Source organism: Semicossyphus pulcher, unplaced genomic scaffold, assembly GCF_022749685.1.
Source record: "Semicossyphus pulcher isolate SPU_LCO1_2020_fin unplaced genomic scaffold, fSemPul1.0.p SCAF_9, whole genome shotgun sequence".
Classification (NCBI taxonomy): domain Eukaryota; kingdom Metazoa; phylum Chordata; class Actinopteri; order Labriformes; family Labridae; genus Semicossyphus; species Semicossyphus pulcher.
This window is the reverse complement of record NW_027211770.1, coordinates 20,621,706-20,640,123: the sequence shown is the minus strand read 5'-3', so window position 1 is coordinate 20,640,123 and position 18,418 is coordinate 20,621,706. Positions and strand designations below refer to the sequence as shown.

The 18,418-nt window shown below is 40.6% G+C and overlaps 3 protein-coding genes across 4 annotated transcripts; 2 read left to right on the top strand and 1 right to left on the bottom strand.

The window, feature by feature from the left end:
- The first annotated feature begins 1,571 nt into the window (after positions 1-1,571).
- LOC138584543 (uncharacterized) lies at positions 1,572-3,400 on the top strand. The gene is made up of 2 exons (XM_069656808.1): positions 1,572-1,716; positions 2,374-3,400. The coding sequence occupies exon 2, from the start codon at positions 2,447-2,449 to the stop codon at positions 2,879-2,881; it is 435 nt and encodes a 144-aa protein (XP_069512909.1). The 5' UTR covers positions 1,572-1,716; positions 2,374-2,446; the 3' UTR covers positions 2,882-3,400.
- A 1,422-nt stretch (positions 3,401-4,822) lies between these two features.
- Positions 4,823-16,997, top strand: LOC138584811 (C-Jun-amino-terminal kinase-interacting protein 4). Of its 2 annotated transcripts, none has more exons than XM_069657123.1 (28): positions 4,823-4,916; positions 6,456-6,837; positions 6,955-7,149; positions 7,254-7,374; positions 7,484-7,554; positions 7,671-7,735; positions 8,157-8,226; positions 8,319-8,488; positions 8,649-8,929; positions 9,455-9,512; positions 9,736-9,888; positions 10,007-10,049; positions 10,191-10,318; positions 10,450-10,503; positions 11,376-11,516; positions 11,674-11,770; positions 11,904-11,990; positions 12,926-12,973; positions 13,123-13,264; positions 13,432-13,474; positions 13,604-13,684; positions 13,820-13,887; positions 13,985-14,133; positions 14,651-14,822; positions 15,356-15,469; positions 15,567-15,665; positions 15,798-15,887; positions 15,994-16,997. In XM_069657123.1, the coding sequence occupies exons 2-28, from the start codon at positions 6,736-6,738 to the stop codon at positions 16,110-16,112; spliced, it is 2,961 nt and encodes a 986-aa protein (XP_069513224.1). In that variant the 5' UTR covers positions 4,823-4,916; positions 6,456-6,735; the 3' UTR covers positions 16,113-16,997. The 2 variants fall into 2 exon arrangements, with proteins under 2 accessions (XP_069513224.1, XP_069513223.1); XM_069657122.1 differs by having other exon boundaries at positions 11,638-11,770.
- An 88-nt stretch (positions 16,998-17,085) lies between these two features.
- Positions 17,086-18,175, bottom strand: LOC138584036 (transmembrane protein 238-like). Its single transcript, XM_069656153.1, has 2 exons — positions 18,082-18,175; positions 17,086-17,710 (listed from the first exon to the last, which is right to left on the bottom strand). Exon 2 carries the CDS (start codon positions 17,701-17,703, stop codon positions 17,374-17,376), a length of 330 nt encoding a protein of 109 aa, XP_069512254.1. The 5' UTR covers positions 17,704-17,710; positions 18,082-18,175; the 3' UTR covers positions 17,086-17,373.
- Positions 18,176-18,418: the final 243 nt, after the last annotated feature.

The window sequence follows — 18,418 nt, the reverse complement described above, 5'->3', positions numbered from 1 at the left end:
CCGTCCTCCTCTTTTGGGTCTTTCTCTGCATTGTCACCCACCATCACCCCCCGGTAATCAGTGCATTAAATTGCCTTCATGACACTTTGGCTGACACATTTAAGTCATGAGGGATGTCTTTGTGTCTGCTTGACTTAAAGTATTATCTTGATTGTCTTAACTGATGTTTCAGACCGAGCATGGAGTTGGAGGCCGATAGTATGCGTTACAAATGTGCACAATGCATGTACAGCGAAACAGGATGGATGGACCCAAACAGGTTGATAGCTCTATCTACAAATATTCTTTCATTACCGTCTGTGATTCTGCAGCAGGATTTTCTTTGTTCCATAAATATGCACAGTGAGTCCATCTATTGGATTACCAATGCCCCGCCCCGTCCCACCCAATCCAACACTTAGCCAATTAGCATCATCTTCATCCTGTGAAAGTAATGGCCAATAGACTTAGCCCCTCCTCCACAAAAGAATCCCTGACATCTGACCTATACCCTCAACTAATTGCAAGAGCTAGGGCAAGCAAGGATTTGTCGTCCCTTTGGAAATGTTTTTCAACTCGTGGAGAAGGCGAGGAGTCATATCATGTTGATGTCGGATCAAAGTCTATAGCATTAGAGCACAGCTAAGACACTCTAAAAAAGCAGGATGAAATAAATGAATCATGACTTCTTTAGTGCAGCTGCCACTTTGCTTTGCAACATTAAAAGTGATAAATATAGATGTCTTTTGCAGGCAGTGATGTGTTCTACACATAAAAAGCAGTGCAGTGCAGGTGAGAGTGTGTCAAAAGTGGAATCAAGGCGTCGAAAATATCTGCAATTAGGTCACTGGCCAATGACTGGCATCATTCCAGTTGGCAAGACAGCATGATAGCCTGTTAAGTGGCAAATAAAGCTCCACACGTGTTAAAGCATCGACCTGCGAGCCAGCTCAACATCAGCCCTGACATATATACTGCAAATCTGCCCAACTCAGTGTAAACAAAGGAGGTCAGGCCAACTCGGTCATGTAATGGAAACTGAGAAAGCACAGAGTTTGTTTTGCAATGATAGTTTTTGTTGTGTAATTAATGGATGTGCCCAAAATGAACTACCTGATAGCAACTTGAATTTTTCAACATTTCCTTTTCCAACAGTGCGGAACTCCTAATAATCATTCACAATCACATCCCAGGCAGTAACGATGAGGCTGGCAGTAAGAGCGCTGACGAAATATTCTGCACCCCACTAGCAGTGTCCCGAGAAATGGGAATGCCAAACAGGAAAGTGCTTTAAAGAAGAAAAATCCACTCTGAGCCAAAACAATGCCTTGGTCGGGAGTCAACACAAATCTTACGAGTGAAAGAGAGAGGAAAAGAGGAAGGGAGTTGCTCCTAGATAAATATCTGGTAATGGGTTATAATGATGCATAATGACAGACGAGAGCTTCCTACTGAAAACGGGGAAAGAGAGGAACAAACAAACGATGACAACAATCTTGACAATTGTGTCCACCATTTTGTGAGGCCTCGGGTTGTGACGTGTATGATAAAGGTACCGGCACTTGAGGCCACGGCTCCCATTTCGACACTTATTGTGCAAGGAGAGAAAGTCAGCAGCAGTTTTTGGCTTCCCTAAAATTACTCACATAGCTGGAAAAATAACCACATCTATGATCTTAGAGGATCCTTACTAGACACCATTTTCACTGACAACTGAGCCTCTGATTTGTCACTGAGGTAAGCAATGGTCTCATTCTTGTCATAGTGTCATAGCATAGTCTCATATTTTTTGTATATTCTAAGCTAATCAATATTAACATAGTGGTTTCAGATGTGTATCTTTTGTAAATGAGTGGTCTGGATGTTACAGCTTGTTGTAGATTGCTTAACTTGAGTTTTAAAATTAAAGTTACGCAATATTTGTTGACAGACGCCAATGAAAAAAATGAAACCATATGTATCAAAAATGGAATTAAATTGTGTTTTGTTTCATAATTTCATGAAGTAGATATCCTGGGAGCTTTTTGGTCTGTTTTCCATTTAAACAACATGTTAAATTATCATTATTATTCCATGTTTCCTTAACCCACCCTGCCTCAGTAGACCAGTTATTACATAATTATGTTTTGCAGCCAAAGATAAGACACGTTCCCAAAAGTTCTTCATATTTCTGGCTGTATTTTGGGAAAACATGTTATAATGTGGGAAAAGACATCTTTAATTAAATGGTGTTGGAGCAAAATAAAAGAAGGAATTCTTAGTTTTGAATATTTGTGTCATTATAAACATCATACAGCTTAAATGAAGATATTTTTTCCACCTTAAAGCCATATAAAATAAAATAAAAAATGGTTCTTCAGGGCTTTTTAATCAGGATGATGTCTCATCTTGTAGGAGCGACAAAGAAGACAAAGAACTACATATACAATCCCGTTGAGTCATCTGACAAAGGAATCAAAAACCAACAATGGCGACCAAGATTGAGACCCTTGATCCATCAGCTCTGCCAGATGTCTCCACTACTGTCACCTACAACCCTAAATCTGACACAGTGACCTTACCTGGAGGCGTCGTCTCATTGGCTGGCATCACTGTGGTGACCGGGGGTGTCGAGCTGTCCTGTGGATCCTGCATGTTGGCCTTTGGTTTTTGGGGGACTCTCATCGGCTTCAGCTGTGTGGCCGTGGGGCTGTGGGACCAACTGAACAAGTCTAAAGGGGGAACCTCTCACTTGCTGGCACTGGGATTTGTGATTCTGGCCCTCAGTTTCGTGATGGTGGGCAGTGTAGTGGCATTTTACCTCCTAACAAAGAAGAAGAGAGAGATGACACGTGATGAGAGAGAGGATGGAAAAGAGATTCTGACAGAGAGTGGGAGGGTGATTAAAAAAGTCACAGTATAAAACACGAATTGATGAAAAATGTCCAAAGGGGTGCTCCTGTAAAACAAAGCCATACTGAGCAGAAAAAACAGACCCTTTTGCTATAATGTTTTACAAAACAAGTTCACGACATGTCAGCACAATATCAGGTTACACGTCCTGCTCTTTTCTTTTTTTTCCCCCTGTCTCATGATGTGGAAATGCAATTCCTGTTTTCCAGGGAATCATAAAATATTGCCTTTATTTCATGTTACTTTCTAATTCTTCTAACTTTATAACAATCTTCTTATCAATTGTTAACAGTTAATTGTTGCTTTGATGATCAATATTTTGTATATATAAAAATGTATAAAACATAAAAGAAAATATTACATATATACATTTGTTTTGTATGGTTTCTTGCATTGGTTTAGATTAAACTACTAAATGCCCACTAACAGGCCAGTATAAGAATTTTCAAAAGGTTTTCATTCTGCTGCTTCGATACTTGATTTCTAATACTTAGAAAACATCCAGCTGAAAGTATTTCTGTAATAAAACAAAATTATGAGTACATGACATTTGTTTTTTTAATCTAGGACTTTTAAGTGTCACTTTAAGTAGTCTGTCTTACCTACAGAGTCATTAGCCATCAGACTCTCATACATTGACATTCATGATGCCTGTATTTTCCTGTCAAAATGCCCTATTGTCCTTTATGCCAGTAAGAAAAAAAGTTGGCTATCACCAGTCAAACAGTCTCAACAAAAAGTATCTGTAGAAACAACAAAACAGTAGTTAATTCAGTGAACAAAAAACTAACGAATAATAATGAAAAGAGTAAAACACAAAGCTAACTGTTAGCCCAATAGTAATAACCTAGCATTAGCCTAATATAGCTTATAGCTCACCTGGTTAGTACCCTACTAAAGATATCAAAGAAAACCAATTAAGTATCTCAAACTACAAACATAAAGACGGCATTAAACAACATTAGGAACTCAACAGATAATGGACGAGAAATAAGGCATTCAGGGGTTGTCTGCATTTGTTAGGTTAAAGATTTATGGTGGATATAAATAGCAGTTAAGATTGCGCTGTTGCTAGTAGCAACAGACTGTACAACTGACACCAACTGCTACTAGCAAAACAACCTGTGCATATAATGTAGTATTTCTCCAAATTAATTAATTTTAATTATGATATATATGTATATATTAAAAATTGACATTTTAATGTAGTCTGTCGCAAAATATACCCCATAGAGGTGCAGGTACATGAACCAACATCAACAGAACTCTAAAAGGAGAAGAAAGTTGAAATTTGTTTGTGATGTGGTGTATTCTTACCTCCATCTGCTGGAATTAAAATGAACTTTACTTCACCCCAATGGCATTCCGTCCGCTAATACACAGTAAATGCTGTTTCTTAAGGTTCTTTACTGTGTGAAATTTAACACCAAATTTCCCTTTGCTTTTTCCTTTCCAATATTACATGTAATAAATACAGTGGTTACCTTATCATGCTTTTTTTGAATCACATTGGGCTCAATCATATATTTTATCCTTTTTTTTTTACTTCTGTGTGACCACTTGTCCCTGTAATTCCCATCTTCACATTGACACCTAAATGACCTTTTTTTTTTTTTACAAGCACCGTTAATAATTAAAAACTGTGAACTCTCTGATACTATTCATGTAACATAGGAAAACAGGCTAGCTACTCCTCAGGTATGTGGGGTATTTCGACAGGTATCAGACTTGGACGTCTGTTACTCAAGTCACCTGACAACCTCCTGGGTCACGTGTCACCGTTCAAGTTTCAGGAAACTTTTTTTCTCCGTCTGAAAACAAAACTGCCCACGTCCCGCCTCTTCTTCCCACCTATTGGTTGCAGGCTACAGTTGCAGCGCTCTGATTGGCCACACTGACAACATGTTTCCGTACGTCAGAATCAAAAAACACCCCCTTCTTAAAACTCGTTTATGTGTAATTGAACCTTTCCCTGAAGACAAACGCCTGGAATTTTACTATTTTTGGGAAATGAACTGAACATTACGAGGGAGTTAACCGTTAAGGTGAGTTTGCAAGAACAGTAAAAGGAACAACGCGACGACTTGGCTTGTTTTTTGGTGACGTTAAGACTTTATAAACTTGCTGCCAAGATATCACAAGGTGTCCACTGTCAGTCAAGTTACTTATTTATACAGTATATCAATTCAAGTCTGTCAGAGCTTTTCACTCTTCGCTAACCAAGAAGGCTCATTAGCGTAATAATCGTCGCATGCAACCTGTTGCGGTTTTTCAGCTGTCATGTTAGTGTGTGTACATTTAACCGTTTAAACTTGTGTGTGCTATTTGTGGTGCTGTACACACGCACACAAACAAACACACAGGCGCTCGATTGGCTTGCCTCTGTGATCACAATAAATTATCCTTCATAAAGAAACATACATAATTAGCAGAAAGATCATTGTGTGTCTTTCATGTAGGTTAAATGTCAGAGGGTCCTTAAAGCACATTAGCATGACTGTAAGCAAAACCTTTGAAGCTACACCCTTTCTTTATACGCCTTGCAAAATATGTTCTCATAATCAAATTACAACCAGGGATTAAATGAGTTATCAATTCACCCGGTGCTTTTTTGGCACTGAATCATTTTGTCTACATGATGTCAGAAAAAAGTTTGATATTGCCATCAAAGTCCATTCCTAGAGTGTAAGGTGACATCATTTATAGTTTATAGGATACGTTGATCCACAGAAATAATATTGCTTCTCAGTCACTAATTGATCAGTCGTTTTTTCTCAAGAATAAAAGCCCAGGCATTAATTGGTGTCAGCCTCTCAAATGTGAGGATTTAGTTTTCCTTTGCCTTTTTTGAAAGTGTACAGAACATATTTTAGTTAGGGACTAATAAGCAACTTGAATATGTCACATCCAGCTTTCTGGATTTGCAATAAACATTTTTGACGAAAAAATCCAGAAAATAATTGCTATTAAAATCAACAGAATGCAAATATCAGTTCAAAACCAAAAGACATTCAGTTCACTATTGCATTGAATGAATAAATAAAAATGATCCCGATTGAGCAGCTGCAACTACGAAATGTATTCTATCAAAAGTACTTGAGAACTAATCTTTTGTGAAGAGACTGATTCAACCAATTGTTTCAGCTCCTCTGGTTATGTTGTTTAAGCTGTGGTTAGGTTAAGGGTGTGAATGTACTCAACCCTCTGACCAACATACTACAAACTTGTTTCTGCCTTTGAATATTACAACTTAAAGCCATCATGCCTCTAAGGTTAGACTTAGTGTAATCTCAATTGCACGATTTAGTTGTGACTCTGACTTAAAACCCACCAGTGGAATTTGAATTTCATCCTCACTGAGTAGTTGCTTTGTTTTTGGTTTGCTGTTAAACAAACCAAGTTAGTCACAGATTATAATAGCAGAAACCACATGACTGTGTCCGACCAATTATAAGCTTACAGTAAGTAGTTAGAAAAAACAAGAAAAATGCATGTCTAAGCTTGAGTGTTTCACAGTTGACTCTCGCTGCGATTAAACTTAGCTCCAAAGTAGAATCTCATTATGATTTCTTTTTCTTTCCCAGGATGGACACTAAAACTCCCCCTGACATCAGATAAACTTCACTGTACAGTAGAGGATGCTGCCCTCCTGAAGAGCATGTGAAAGTTGTGAAGGATGGGTGGTGCTGGTGTTAGCAGGAACGTTCAAAAGCTAGACAAACTAGTTCTAATAGTTGTGGAGGGAGTGTAATCAGGAGTGCAGCTTTTTGCCACAGAATCGGCTGCTAGAATTGTGATACCATTGACTTTGGTGCTGAGTTAGGCAATCCTTTTTGACAGTTACACAGCAGATGAAAATATTAGATGATGGAGTGCAGTGAGCGAGTGTTGTGTGGGACCGGGGAGGTGGAGCTGGACCCCAACATTGTGAGTGAAGAAGCCGGAAAACTGTATTCTGAACTACAGGTAAAGCAGCTCCTCTAATAATTGTTCCATCATTGTTTTTAGACATTAAGTGTTTGTGGAGATGTGGTCACACCTTCTGTACCTGGTTATTCACTGTGCTGCTTTGCCCCATCTCAGACAGTTATCGAGACCCATGGCGAAGGTGTGGTGGAGTCGTTGGTGCCCATATTTGTGTGGGTCCTGGAGGGGCTGGCCAGCTGCAAAGCCCAGCTGAGGGACAAGGAGGAGGAGGCGGAGAAGGAGAAAGCTGAGCGAGAAGAGCTGCTGGAGAGATACAAAGCAGAGAGAGCACTCAGGAAAGAAAGTCAAGAGGTGGGGGCTTTTAAAAGTGATGCTAAACAATAAATAATGTTATGTGTTTTTTAAAGCTGTGAAAAAAGACGTTTGTGTGTGTTAAAGCAGTTTGTTTTCTTCAGAGGTATCTGGAGCTAGATGACCAAATTGAACAGGAGAGGAGAGCCATGAGAGGGAGGGAAACGGAGAGGGCACGGCGAGAGAGAGAGCTCGAGAAGAAAGCAAGAGAGCAAGCTGATCAGTGTGAGTATTCACTGTGGCAAATGGCCTATTACTGTATTTCAAACTTGCCTGTTGTAACCTAATTGTTATACCTTTGAATTAAAAAGCTACATGTTGTGTTTCCTCTCAGTGGTGGCCTTGGAGGAGCACAAGACAAATCTGGGTAGAGAACTGAGCACGCTGAAGATTTCCCACAACAAGGTCAGATAGTGGTTTCTAGTCTAAACACTTTGCAAATGTTTTACCAAACATGTAATACGATAGTTAGTGTTTTTTGTTCATTATTCTACTTACCTCACATATGTTTTGTCCCTTAGCTGGCTCATACATATCGGGAATTTCTGGAAAAGAGAAGGGATTCTGAAAGAGATTCTCCTCTAAGGTTATTCAATACTCTTTTATTTAAAACGTATTTGTTCTACTGTAGATTTTGTCTCGCTCTCACACAGGAAGCATATAGGTTTTCTGTGATAGCAGCTTTACTGTGAGCCATACAGGAGATACTGTGGGCCTTAGCCAACTAATATGCTACCTTACATCCATAACAATTGCACAACACAAGCAGGAGTGTAGCAATGTCGCTGTTTACATTTGATAAGGATTTTCACCTTGAAGCCTTCGTCTGAAAATATTGTATTCTATGTTCAGTTTCAAAATATAATAGTAGTTGTTGGTAGTGGTTGATCATAATCCAGGTTATAATCAATAGAGCTAAGAATGGTACAAGAAAGTGTTGCAAAATGTAGGAAAGATTCCCAAATTGATGCCGTTTGTTCCAATGTGACTCTGCGTGTTTGGTGTAGGAATCACTTGCGTCCTAAGAATGCTGAATTTTCAACCAACCGAGTCTTTGAACCAAGTGTTAATGAAAAGGTAAACATATTGTCAAATATATTAACACATACCCTTTTAATACAAAACTTTTGCGGAGAAGTTCATGTTGTTTCCCAAACTTTTTTTTGCAGATGATTCAAAGACCACATTCAAATTCTGGACCCCCCAGTTTGGAGGGTGTAGTAGCAAAGGACGACAAGTCGATTGATATTGCAGGAAAGCCCAGCGCAGATCACTTTATCAATGACATCATAAGCTCTACTCCTGAGCTGAGGCAGTTTCACTGCTGTATGGATTCAAGGTAATATAATCTGAAACCAATAACTCAGCTCTGTCAGATGAGGATCTCATTAAAAGTGGTGTAATTATTAACTAAACCTCTGTTCCCTTTAGTGGACATGTTCACACGGAACACACCAAAGATTCACTTTCTTTTTCTTTCTCATGTGCGTCATTATCAGCACGCCAGTCGCCAGACCTAACACCAAAGAGCCACAGGGAGATGAGTTGGAGAAAAGCTTGGTGGTTGAGATGGAGGAGGAGGGAGAGAAGGAGCCCAAAGTAGAAGACGAACATGGAGGAGAGAGGCAGGAAAAGGACGAGGAGCAGGAGGAAGAGGAAGAGGAGGAGGAAGATGACAGTATGGAGTGGGAGCTGCGCAACACTGACTCTGTGTTCTCTGAGCTGTCGGAGCTGAGTCGAGATTATGTGGAGAGCGTAGACCAGGGGGCCAGTGTCAGAGGTAAACACATCAAGAAAAGATTGACCCTTTTTACAAACGTGGCTGATTTACTTTCACTTCATCTTAACCAGACGTTAAATCTAAAGATACAAAACTTCCCATGAATTAGCCAGGTATATTTTTTAGCCCCAGTCAGGAAGTTGTATCACCTGCCAGCAAAAACAAATGTCAATATAGTAACCATGCATGTGTTGTGTTAAACAGTATACAGCATTGCAAAACAAAGTAAGTGATCACAGACATCAGAGAGGACAGAAGGTTTCTATTAATAATCTGGCATTGGTGAAACTACTGGGAAACTATTTATACCCGGCTAACATGAAGTGCAAGTACATTAGTGAAAACGATCTCATGTACTTTACATTAAGTTTTACTTCCCTTTTTTACCATTTAGCACCATTCCATGTAGTCATTTCTAGGATGTGAATGTAGACTGAATAGTGAAACTAGTTAAACCTTTATCTGTCTGAGTTTTTCAGAGCGTTCTTTGTGTGTTGAACATTGTTTCATTTTTTGTCTTTGAAGGCAGTGCGGACCAGTTTGAGGAGATTCTTTCTCAGTATGAGGAACTGAAAGTCACCCAGTGAGTCCTATATTTAATTTCTCTGACCTTGCTCAGACTACTGTGTGATTGTTTGATTGTACAGGGGGTTTCCAAAGACATTTGGTTCTGCTTTAGTACAAGAAAATCAATAAGAAGGGAATTTAATGCTCGCTTGTTTTTGGAACTGTGTACTCTCTTTAACACTCATTGGTGATTTCTGCAAAAATCCTAAGTTATTCGTCTTTTGCTGTACTTTTTACAGTGAGTTAGTGGAAGCTGCACGTAAGGTTTTGATATCTCGAGTCGTGGAGCTGACTGATGACCGTTCAGCTCTTCAACTGGAAGTGTCCGCACTTCAGGAGACAGTCTCACGCCTGGAGGGGCGGGTGAAGGAGAAGGAGGAGGAAACTAAGAGGTGTAGATTGTTCTAGAAGATTTGTTAATTCATTGAGCATTTGTTTTTGTTACTATAATCTCATATATGCACTGCTGTTACAATAAGTTCGTGCTTTTTATCCACTGTTTTTTTATAGACTTCGGAAAGAACTGGAAGCGTGGCAATCTGAGGATCCAGATGTAAGGAGTAATATTCAAACTCTCTACTCTATCAGGAAGATGTAGTGCAGCAGTAGCGCTGCATTGGTTTTGTTCATTGTTAATTCTGATTTATGGAACTGAGTTATGCGCCCCATTTAAGAGCTTAAATCTTCCCAACAGGTCTCTTTACCCACATCCATGCGGCACTTTTCTCGCTCTGAAATGGCTCGTGTGGTGATGGAGAAGAACCAGTACAAGCAGCGTCTGTTTGAGCTGCAGGAGGCAGTAAGACGCAGTCAGACACTCAGGTGCTCAATCAACACGTTGTTTTGTTTAAAGATTAAAGATGGAGTCTGTTTCTGTGGAGAGATGAGTTTTTGGCTAAAACAGGAACAACGTGGTTTTGTCTCCAACCTTTTTTTTTTCCTTTTTTTAATAGAGCCACAAAAGAGGAGAGGTTAACAGAGGACAAGAGGTCAAGTGTTTGGAGAAAGTAAGTAGTGCACATAATACTAATGACATAGCCTGGTCCCTGTGCTGCTGTATAACAGAGGAATAAGCAGTAAAGCTGTCTGGTGATACTGAAACATTGTCATTATGGATAATCTCAAACGTTTAAGAAACAATATGTTGTATAACAAATATGTGATCAAATTCTAATACCAAGATGTGTTTGCCATGTGACATTCATCTTCTGTTGATAGAGCAAGGTGTGGTCGGTACACACATAAAGACATATCAATATTAAAACCATGTGAATGTTTCTCTGCAGCACTTTGTTTCTAAAACAGTCACTCAGATAAAAGGATCCTTTTGGTACAAAGCAGTTGAATGTGCAGGTACAGGAGCTTGTGACATCTACATGAAGGACCTGCAACTTCATCTTAAGATGGCTATAAGGCAAACTGAGCATTTTGAGTGTTTGAGTAGGTAGACTAAGTCAGCTTTGAAGTATACGACAGGTATACTGACAGGTTCAGTGTGAAACCAAAAAACAGCAAAGAGCTAACACAGAATAATTGAGACAAACAGCATGCTAAATGATTGCCCTGTTGCCTCACAGTTAGAAGGTTCCTAGTTCGAAACCCAGTTCTGTGTGGAGTCCAAAGAAATACTTGTTAGGTTAATTGGTGACTTGATATTGCCCGTAGGTGTGAGTGTGAGCGTGAAAGGTTGTCTGTCTCTGTGTGTCAGCCCTGTGATTGACTAGTGCTCAGTTCAGGGTGTAACCCCGCCTCTCACCCAATGACAGCTGGGATAGACTCCAGCCCCCCGCGACCAGAACAGGATAAGTAGTATAGATAATAGATGGATGTAATGTTTTAGCGTGTGTGAAATATTCACAATTGTTTTTTTTTATTAAAGATTCAACCGCTTGCTGGGCCTCACCAAGGGACCCTTAATCCCACCTCCTTCTTCTGTGTTCCCCCGGCCCATTTCTCCATCGCTCACTCGCTCTCCTCTGGTGTCGCCACAACTCCCGGCTGTCACTCAAACTCATGCGGAGTAAGCTCCTATTTCTGTTCCTTGTCACTCTTGAATCAGCTCTTCTATTCACGTTGCAGCAAAATGTAATCATCACTTAAGATTCAATCAAGCTGATTAACACTGGAAGCACTCTCTGTAGATCTGCCTCTCCTGCTGCTCTCTCCCCTCGTGTCAGGAAAAGAGAACTCTACAGAGAAATCCGCTCACACATTTGGGGATCGCTGGGAAAACGGCAGCTACACGGCTGGAGCACACCACTGGCAAACACACAGGTAGAAGAAACACATCAATGTCTGAGAGAATGTCCATAGCTTTAAATAGCCTTACCAAAGAGTTTAACATAACATGACATGTACTGTTCAACAATCCTAACAATACCCTGGTGATGATCTGTCATTACTGTAGGAAGCCCATGAACCTGTCCCCGACCCTAAAGATGTGCCGGTTCTAATGCGGCTCAGGCTGTTGGAACAAAGAGACTCCACAGCGAAGGTAATGCTCCTGTCCCCTGCAGCTGGGTTTCACCTCTGACAGTGAACTCTTTTTTTGAGACACGCACTAACAAAGGCATCCAGTCATGCTACAGCTATCTCAGGGAGAATGCTAGGATACAATAAATCCTGAGATTTAACAACACTCAAGCTGTGTCCTTCGAAGGGCCATATTTCAAGGCCAATTGCGTCACAGCGGCGCGCCGAAGTCTGTCCTATTTCGAAGGCTCCTTTAGATGTGGCTGACAAATGCGTCCTCCTTATTTCTGGGACAACTCAATCAACTAGCTAGCGATACAAATGTTAAAGATAACGAAAGTGGCCTTGAAACAAATTATCTTTAGGTTAAGTTAGTTATGATAGCTAGTGACCTGTTGCTAGGCGACACGAGCCGCGTTTGGTGACGCGAGGTGAAGGGCGGGAAGAGCTGGTAACGCAAACAGGAAATCCTCCGTAGACCAGACCGTCTCTTTAGAGTTCGGCCTCAGCGTCTACACAGGCTGCGAATGACCCATCCTCTGTAGACCGCCTCCTTTGAAGGATGCAGCCCCTGAATAGAGACACAGCTTCAGTCTTTTAACCTGATAAAGGGTCATGCTTTTATGCTTTTATGTCCAGGTCATGCTTCTATGTCCAGCTCGCTACATCGGTATCTTCTTTGAAATCACTTTTTAAGGCCTTGTAATTTTTTAAGTTGTATCCATGGTGTTTAATTTATTGTATTAATCAACCATTGTTTTAAGTTGTTCCTCTTATTATTATTTCTTATGTTATTTCCTATATCTTACTGTTTTATCCCTAGATTATCGCGCATTTTATTGCTCTTATGATGGTTTTACTACTTGCTATACAAATAAACTTTCTTATTAATAGCTAGAACTTTTCAATTCTTGATTCATGAGCACAAAGTCCTAGCAACGTATTCTTGTCTTTCAGCTGAACTGTGCAGTCGCCGTCACACCTGAGATCTCGGGAGAGGCCACAGTAAGTCTGTCATTATCCTGGTTAGCAGCTCTCGTCATGCTCTAAACACCATGTACAATTCCATTCAACCATAACTAACGGACGACCTAGGGACAAGTTCTGTCATGCCTCTCATCTTTCCACACTCCATATCCGTCCTTCTCTGCCAGTGTTCTGTGTGGGTAGTTTCTGGCCCCGCCTCCTGCAGTGATATTACAGTGATTGATCCAGCACGCTCCAACACAGTTCTGGATCAGTTCAGCCTCCCTCCCACCGCTCCTGTCCTCTGCATCTGTGCTGTGCCTCCCATAGGTCAGTGCCAGTACAAAGGGCTGCAGCAGCTGCCTACAAACAACTCCTCTACTGTATTCTGTCCTCTCAAACCATAATCATAATGCACTAGAAACACTTTGAGATCAACACTGCTTACTTTGCCTTCCTTTTTGACACAGTCTCTCTGCTCTTGTTATTGTTGTCAGGTGACACTGCAGGAACTGTGTGGATTGGAACTCAGGAAGGAAGGTAGCCTCTGCTGAATCAGCAGCTCACTTCAATGAATAACACTCTGTTTGAGTAAAAGACTTGGCGAAGCACTCTGACTCTCTCCGGCTCTCTCGCTCACTCACTAACCCTTGTCTGTCTTTCTTACAGTATACTGGTGCACTCAGCCTCTGCTGGCAGGAGGCGCTGCCTGCAGTCGGTTTCCCTCTCTGAGAGTGTTCATTCGCTCACGTGAGTTCTGTTGGCTTTGTTTTTAAAGCATGTTTGTGTAAGAGGTTCCTGTCTTAATATGTCATTGAATTATTTTAATGTATTCATCGAGAAATCTTTGAAAACAAGCCACTTTTTGTCCACTCAATCTGACAGGTATTCCCAGGGTCAAGCCATAGCTGGTTTGGCGGATGGGACTTTAGCATTTTTCTCGCACACTTCAGGTAAAGGCTTTCTGTTTCCACTTTCTACTAAATGTTTCTCCATTTTGCACGTTACTTAATGTTTAGTGATGCCCTTAATAAATGCTGTGATTGACAGGTGGCTGGAACCTACAGTCCCACTCGACGATGACTGTCGGATCAAACCCTCTGCAGCCAATCCGCTGCTGCCTCACAAAAGGTAGCCGCCTGTGGGTGGGATACTGGAACAAAGTCCACGTGGTGGACATTGACAGCAAGAAGGCTGAGGTAAGAAACAAATAATGTACCTTCTATAGATTTTCTTCAGCCCTTGTACACTGCCAGTTGAAGGCGGGATTATTAGGTCATTTTCTTAATGTTTAGAATTTTATATTTGTGTTTCTGGATTAATTATGTGTGTTTGTTTGTTTGTTTTTATCTCGTGTAAAGCACATTGAGTTTACATTAGTATGAAATGTGCTATACAAATACAATTGAATTGAATTGAATTACGCCTCTGTTACGTTCCGTCTTCTATGTAATCGCACGGAGGCAGAATGGTGGGAGGAAGTTGTTCCACCTCTGAGCCGCATCTGAGGTAGTAACAGAGGTGTAACAGATGTAAAAACACACACTCGGGTGACTTTACGCTGGTGTTGCTTGGTCCAATGTAAAATTGCAAAGGCTACATGATGGCAGAGCTTCGTTACCGCGCTGAGGTAGAACTGCAGTGTAAAAAGGGCTTGTGTCTCATTTTCACACTGTCTTTGAACTCACCATCATTACTCTTTATCTGACCTTACAGCAAACATTCTCAGTGTCAGAGCGCAGTGAGCAGCAGGTTCGATTCCTGTCTGCGGGTGGAAGTGGTGTTTGGGCGTCCTGCCGACTCGACCCAATCCTCAGACTGTTTGACTGGACCACAGGACGCCCTCTGCAAGAAGTCGATTTAACCGCTTTGGTCACTAAAACATTAGGTGCTAAAACATCTTATTTGTCTTCTGTTACAAATGTATTTATAATGTTACAACAGTACATTCAAAGTTAAACATGTAAAATGTCTTTTATCTTTTGAATCTCTGCTTTAACCGTTTGTTTCAGCATAGTGTGGTAACTTCCTATCATTTTAACACCAAAGTTTAAGATCAGTGCTGCTCACACAAATACTTTTTGTGTCTCTGCTTCAAATTGTCTTACAGATTAAAGAAATACCAGACTAATGTGAATATTTCTTATCATGTTGAATAGATATTTTAGCAGCCTTTGTGGTGTTACAGTATGAACCAGAGCCTTTGTGGCCTTGACTTATTGTCCACTTGCTTAAGATTAAACAAAGAGCTAGTGGACTTAAGCATCAGTCAATAGCTTATATCAGATGGATTCATTATTGACCGTGTTCATGCCCTTTGTGAATTCAAAAGTTGATTAAAGTTTTGTTTTTTTGTCAGGGAACTTAAAGGTTAAATTCTTTCCTGCTGCTCAGCTCACACGTTTCTGTCTCCCTCTGTAGGTCCAGCCTTCCTGACGCTCTCACCTCTCCAGATCTCGTCTCTCGCAGTCATCTCTGGCCGTCTGTGGGTGGGCACAGGAGGTGGTGCCATTTTCTCCATCCCGTTATCTATAAGTGAGTTTAATTTAGACTGAGTGCTAAGCTGGTTGTATTGTATCTTGCCAGAAATGTGCTCTTTTTTTGTATTGACTATTTAAATGACTGTCAACAGCATCAGAGGACGTTTCCATACCATATTGCGCCATTGCTTCAGCCCAGCTGTGTTACCATGGACATAGACAAGCTGTCAGGTTCATCTTTGCTGCCCCTGGTATGAATCTGCCTTTAAACTAACATGCTAAACATTTTTTTAAATACCTTGTTAATCCATATAGTTCATTTAGAGTGTACATGCATGCTGTATTTGACTTGTAGTGACCATTTAATCATCTTGACCTTACAGGTTGCTTGATCACCTCTCCTGGCAGCAGCACGGTCACTACCTCTCAGCTTATCCTCAGTGGAGGAGACGGCTACATCAACTTCCGAATGGGTGAGTCGAAGGGAGATACAAATATAGAGTAAAATAGTGTCTGACGTATTTAATCGGTGCTGCATTTGTTTTGGTGATTAGCTAACCGAGCTGTCCACTTTTTCAGGAGACGATGCAAGCGAGGGATCAGCTGAGTTGTCCCAATCTACACCTCAGCGGACTGAACGCGGTCACATGATCATCTGGCAGAATCCCTCGCCCTCTGTGCCCAGCCCGGCGCTCTGACGGCACTCATCTCATACTCCTGCACTTTTGGAACAAGATAAAAATGGAGCATGCAAATACTGTACACCAGCAGAGATAAAGACTACGTTGGAAATGAAGCTCTAATGGAACTGAGTGAGCCATTGTCTCAGTACGGCAGCAATAAAAGTGTCCTCTAAAGAATATACGTGATGCAAACTGTTTCATCCTTGTTTACCTCAATCATATTGCATATCTATCTTTTGACTGGATGATACTAGTTGATGATGATGCCTTACTGTGTGCCTTCATCTGATATATCCTTTCTGGTGAATTGGTCAGTAATTCAGCTGCCTGTTAACAGCTCATATCCTTTGCACTGACAATAATAAACGTAATAATAGAGCATATCTTCATTCCTCCGAGGGGGCATCAGGTCTTTCAGTGATACATGTTCTGATCAGAATCTGTAACTTAATGATGTGGCTGCTCTCAAAGCAGCTGTGTACATGTTGCTCACTGTGAACTGGAAACAGGTATGGATCTTCTTGCGTAAAGACAATCAGTCACTTATTATCTCCTGATGCTGCATTGATATTGGGGATAACGTCTTTTGATTGTAATGTGTGTGTTTTTTGCAATTCATGTTCAAACTACCCTCCACATTACAGGTGGTGTAATGAAAACACTGCGCATTTAAAATGTCTGTCTGTGTAAAGATATGTGATATCCCATCTTTGAAATTTGTTTGCTTGTCCTGAGAAATTATTTATTTTCTCCATCAGATCTTTGTGTTTTTGGATGTCTTAATTTGTTTTGTGTTTCAAGTTGATTTCGGTATCTTTTGTAAAATAAGGAAGAGAAAGTCTTTCAATGCAGTATTTATGTGCAATTTGCACACGTTGAAACATTGTCATTAAATGTCTTCAGTGGTTAATGTAGTCACTTCCTTTGTGAGTTGTTTTAAATGTTCATCAACAAGTGAAGGAACAACGCTGCTAGAATCAACCCAGATTCATATTTTTAATATTCATTCTACTAGAATCTATTGTAGTGCCTTTTACATTGCAATCCTGAGTAGTCCACATGCAACTTCTTACGCAGAGAAGATACACATTCCTCCATTTTTTTCTTATAAAAACATAAAGAATGACACTGACATTTGCATGTGAACAAGTGTTTGCTGAGTCCACAACTGAAGTGTTTGTGATACTTCTTTGCCTCAGACAGGAAAGGAAAGCCCCAGGCCTGCATGCAACAACAGTCTAGTTAACTCTGTCATTGGCATCTTCGGGCTCCTCTCCTATGTTGGGCTGCTGTGAGTCCTGGGGAGCCGTATCCTGCGGCTCAGGGAGCGGGCAAGGCGGTCCACAGCTCCACCCACAGCTCCCCCTAACTCCTTTTTAGAGGTCAGGCCTTCGATATTGCCGCTGTACCACATGACCCAGCCTGCCAGCGACATTAGCACCAGCAGGGCTCCTGTGTACACCAGCAGATCCCCAAAGTCTCTGCCTTTAATCTCTAGTGGAGCGAAGACCCCCAGCAGCAGGGATATCACACCCAGCAGGTCCATCAGCACTGCAAACACCAGGGCCAGCTTACAGTGGGACAAGCCCTCATATTTGGGTGCCATGGCTGCACTGAAAAAATAAGAGAAGATATGGAAATTTTAGATCTTCTTATGAAATATCATAACTCTACAGTAAAAAATACAAATATTATAAACTAATCCATAACATGTTTTAAATAATCAACTCTAAATGCAAGTTACTTTTTTCCACTATACCCAAAACAAAAGTTATTTTAAAATAAACTAACTTGGAAGAGTTAAAGCTCTAGTTGCTTTTCACAAAAGAAGCCTTCTCTTGTCCTACGTTCTTTACACTTAGCCTACATGTACAGTCAAAACAGGTGCCACACCTGTCCCGTACGGTTAAAGAATTCTCTTTTTTAAACACTCCATATTATTTGTTATAACTACATTTCGATTTCAAAAAACCCAAGCGCTTACCTTTACGTTGGCAGTTTATTCAGTTTTCAAAATTAAAACGTGCATATAATGGAAATCGTGCGTTTTAAGTCCCTCGTGATCGAGTGAATGAAGCCACCAGTGCACACTGAAACCTGACACCTCTTCATCACCTGCTCGACCTGTCCTGCAGTTTTTCTGTCACTAACAATCAAAAAGCTAAAATTGCAAAATGTTGGTGCACATTTTGTCACAGAATTATTTCGAGACTAATAAATAGCTATTTGTCTGGAACACCACTAAAATGCCAATAGATATGTAACTTGAGCGCACACAAAACAGTTTTTTACATAAATATTATTTGTACTATTTTTGAATA